The following is a 4411-nucleotide window of genomic DNA, read 5'->3' as shown; positions in this document are numbered from 1 at the left end:
GTAAGTGCAGGTCTTTACAATGCGTTCAATATGATTACTACTTAAGTAACCAAACAAATAAATTAACTCCTGGAAAATTTAAACAATCCAATTGTTCCTTCAAAAAGTATCACAAACAGATAACAACAAATGATTCAACAATGATAAGTAGAGCTGTACTGATATTCAAGCAGACAATAATTTAAATTTATTGTACCTCTACAAATTAAGACATTTTTGATTAATGACTCAAGAAGACCTGTAATTTCAATGCATGTGCATTCAAATTTTAGAACAGGTCCAGCATTGATGTCATAAGTTTTGTGTTGTAAGTTTTGGCTTTAATATTTCCAGCTGATAAGGAGACGTGTTGCATTTTAAATGCACGCCCAATGGCTTTAAACATCCACTTTGCCTGTAGTGATAGTGTCACTGTTAGGTCTGCACTCACAGGCCACGCTAGCTCTGACTTATCACCATGAACGAAGCAAGACACTCAGAGCTAAATCCATTTCAACTTGCAAGGGAAGCCAGTCCGGTCAGGATCCAGAGCTGCCACCTCCTCACCTGATCCCAGCCAACTTAAAAAAACCAGCGTCACCTCGCAGCTTTTTATTCAGCCAATATATATGGCTTAACCCCTTTACTGGTCCACCATATACAAGTACAGGTGAGCGCATACATGGCAGGAAGTAAACATTGTTTACTAAATAAGGAAACCAGAATCTTACATGCAAGTGTGCCTGCAGTTAAACACTATAGCTAATAGCATCCCCCACCATCCTAGATGTAGGGGAAGGACAGAAAAATATCTGAACATGCAGTTCAGGACAAGGTTTACAGTTTAAAGCACAACAATGACAACTTTTATCAAAATCACGCAAACAGTCACACTACGGAGCGTTGGGTTTTACTCAAATTCAACATTTTCAGATGAAAACTTACGTGTGAGTTTTATTTATCTCACTTTAACAACCCCAAAATGCAATAAAAAAAAAGATATATTCTTGTATATTTATATATTTTTCTGAAGGAATATACTCACTGAGCACCAACCTGTCATTTTTTTTTCTTTAAGAGAGGGCATCAAATACACATGTTTTCACTGTGCTTTGTAGTACTAGCTGTTAAAAGAGCACACGGACAGGGAGGGCTCTCATAGTTTGAGGAGTGTGTTTTTACTTTGTCTTGTGTGTATTTTTCTAAGGACATCTGCATCAATTAGATTTTGCTAACACAAAACTTTGTGTGAAGTTCTGCAAAGTCTGCAAGCTGTCTTGGTTGATTTCAAAAGCTCTACATGCTTCACTTGTCAGAAGACTGTAAATTCGGCTCATTAGATTCTATCTCAGCACGGTGTGCAGTGGGTCCTAAAAATATGAACACGTGGAGGACAAAAGAAGAAATGTTGGTCTTAAAAAAACTTTCTAAAGCAAATGAACAGAATTTGAAAACTGTGTCCTTAAGAAACAGGGAAAAAAATCCAGCAACATAAGAGATGCACCTGGTTCTTCAGTTGATCCATCTACTGTTTACTGAAGTCTCAAACACACTGCCAATGCAGTAAAAGCATACCTGTATAGAAAAACACACACTATCAGTCATGAGGTGGCTCAAGACTTTATAATACTGTAAAATACATTTTATTCATATCTTTGCAGCATCCAATGATGTGAACAAGGTGACAGAGATCAACCCGTACCTGCTGGGCACCATGTCAGGCAGCGCTGCAGACTGTCAGTACTGGGAGAGACTCTTGGCCAAAGAGTGCAGGTCTGTCCTACATATTATCTCCTAGCCTCCATTTATTTCATGATTTTTCTCAGCTTCGATGATGTATTGTAATCTGACTGCATGCTATGAAACATACTAAAGTATTTTATCTAGTTTCTCTTTTAGTGTTTTATGACTTGGTACAAAGGAAGAAGAAAATTTAAAAGTGAAATGAAAATGAGAAAGCTGATTGATTTCGTTTGAGTGGAGCAAAGAGCTCAAGAATTCATAACAAGAGGTTTTTGTGTGGAATTCAAGTCAAGCCTTCAAGAATAACTTACTGAAATGCCATGAATGCAGATTTATTAAAGAGACATGGTTATCACATAACTTGTTTTTTTAAATAAATTTTTTTTTTTTTATATTTTCTTCTCATTACAACAAACAAAATATATGCTCCACACCTGCACCTCTTAAAATCAGGAGGGCTATACGCAGGATTTTTTTATGACAGATTTTAAATTCAGGACAATCTGGACTGACCACATAGTTGAATAATTTATGAAATGATTTGTTCATAAATCAATCATTTATTGTAATTTCACTCAGACTTTACAGGCTGAGGAAAAACCACCAGATCTCTGTGGCTGCTGCCTCTAAGCAGTTATCTAACATGATGCTGGGCTACAGAGGAATGGGCCTCTCCATGGGGAGCATGATCTGTGGATGGGACAAAGAGGTAAGCTGAGGGTGTGTTTGTGGGATCAGTTCAGCTAAAGCCAAGCCTAATATTGTACGCTACTTTGTTGTAAAAATATTGTTAATAGCATTGTGGTTTTGATTAGAATCCATGGGAGGTTGAATGACCACATCCTTAAATTCAGTGACTCCTTTTAAGAGTAGAGCTGCTGCTCCTCCACATTAAAAGGAGTCAGTAGACATGTTTCAGAAATCAGACTAGGATGCCTGGGTGAGGTGTTCTGGATGTGTCCTGCTGGGAGGAGGGCTCAGGGTAGACCCAGTACACTCTTCAGGGATTATATCTCTCTGCTGGTTTGGAAATGACTGCGTGTCCCCCTGGATGAGCTGAAGGATGGGTGGGGTGAAGGGAGTTTGGACTTCTCTCCTCAGATTGCCGTCCCTGTGACCGGAGCCCGGATAAGTGGTATGAAATGGAATTTAAGGGCTGCTAAAGATACTTTTCCCCACAAGCTGTTATTCTCAGTGTAGCTTATGTTAAAAAGTATAATATTATCCTTTTTTATGTTTTACTTGCTTAACCTAAAACTCTGCTATCAACAAATATAGATCTAAACAATGTTAAGATTGTAGACCACACAAGGGTCTGTTGAGTTTACAGAAACATACATAATATCACAACAAACATGACATATTGATTAAATAATCTACAATAGGAAATAATATCAAAATGTTGTGTGACTCTGAAACCATCTAACAGGCTTCAAAATCTTGTGATCATCAGTGTAATCTTAAAGACATTTGAAGATAAAAGCACATACAGTACTGCATATATCAGATCATTACATGAGCTAAAATCAAAAGGTAGTAATGTTACAGTGCAGGATGGTAATTAATGAGAGCAGCTGATGTGAGAATAATTGTAAGAAAATGCACTATGTCCACTTTAGCCTTTAAAATAATAAAATTCAGGTTACATAACTGACTGCCTGTCCTGCAGGGTCCTGGTCTGTACTATGTGGATGATAATGGGACGCGTCTGTCTGGCCGCATGTTTTCCACCGGCTGTGGGAACAGCTACGCCTACGGTGTGGTGGACAGCGGTTACAGGGAAGACATGACAGTAGAGGAGGCGTATGAGCTCGGCCGTCGGGGCATCGCTCACGCTACACACAGAGACGCCTACTCTGGTGGAGTCGTAAACAGTAAGTATGCACAGAGCACAAGAAACTTCTTGTTTGTTTGAGGGTTGTTGTTTTTTTGTTTGTTTGTTTTTTAAGCCATTTGATAGCATAACTAAAAGAATGACTATTCTGGTCTACCAGTTAGTAAATAAATTCACTTGAGCCAGACTGATATCTGAATTACTGGATAGATCAGTTAGTACAATTGTGTTCCCTAGAGAATGTGGGGTTATAATATTATTTTATGCCATGTTAGACCCCTAACAAGAACCAAGAACTTGGGTAATCTTTCCTCACCCTATGTCAGGCACAAACTTCAGTGGTTCATATTAGCATCAGTGATATTTGGTATTTAGTGCTAATTAGCTAATACTACAAAGTTTTCTTAGTAAATAATACATTATTTCCTCAGGGATTAATTAAGTATTCTGATTCTGACAATAAAGGTACAACTACTCAATGTAAGAATTTGTTCATGTTAGTATTTAGCTCAAAGAGCTAAATGCAGTCTGACAGTTTTTCATTTCCTGTTGGTTTGTTGTTTTGTATACATTTGTCCTTTGATTAATTAAAATAAAAGTATGTATGTAGTACTGATAAAAACTAAAATATACTGTTTACTGCATGTATACAGTGCAAGCAACTACACCTTGGCAAATATTCAAAGAATACAGGAAATCAGAACAGTGACCTTGAAGGATGCAGTACAACTGTTCAGCTGTTTGTTAACACAATTATAAACATACATGGAACGCCATAACCAAGTGGCCGGCATAGTGTACAGGAACATCTGTGCCGAGTATAACCTGGAAGTCCCGAGGTCAAAATGGGAGATG

The 4411-nt window shown here is 37.9% G+C and overlaps 1 protein-coding gene across 1 annotated transcript in view; it reads left to right on the top strand.

Moving 5' to 3' along the window:
- The first annotated feature begins 1636 nt into the window (after positions 1–1636).
- Positions 1637–4411, top strand: part of LOC102313761 (proteasome subunit beta type-8) — a 5439-nt gene continuing 2664 nt past the window's right edge. The window contains exons 1-3 of the mRNA XM_005951567.3: positions 1637–1752; positions 2302–2431; positions 3392–3596. Of these exons, the coding sequence (XP_005951629.1) occupies positions 1694–1752; positions 2302–2431; positions 3392–3596 (394 nt within the window). The 5' untranslated portion in view covers positions 1637–1693. The remainder of the gene's footprint in view (positions 1753–2301; positions 2432–3391; positions 3597–4411) is intronic.

The sequence above is a fragment of the Haplochromis burtoni genome, unplaced genomic scaffold (assembly GCF_018398535.1).
Source record: "Haplochromis burtoni strain Fernald_Lab_line unplaced genomic scaffold, NCSU_Asbu1 Contig_1060, whole genome shotgun sequence".
NCBI lineage: Eukaryota > Metazoa > Chordata > Actinopteri > Cichliformes > Cichlidae > Haplochromis > Haplochromis burtoni.
Note: the sequence above shows the minus strand (reverse complement) of the source record. Positions and strands in the feature narration are given on the sequence as shown.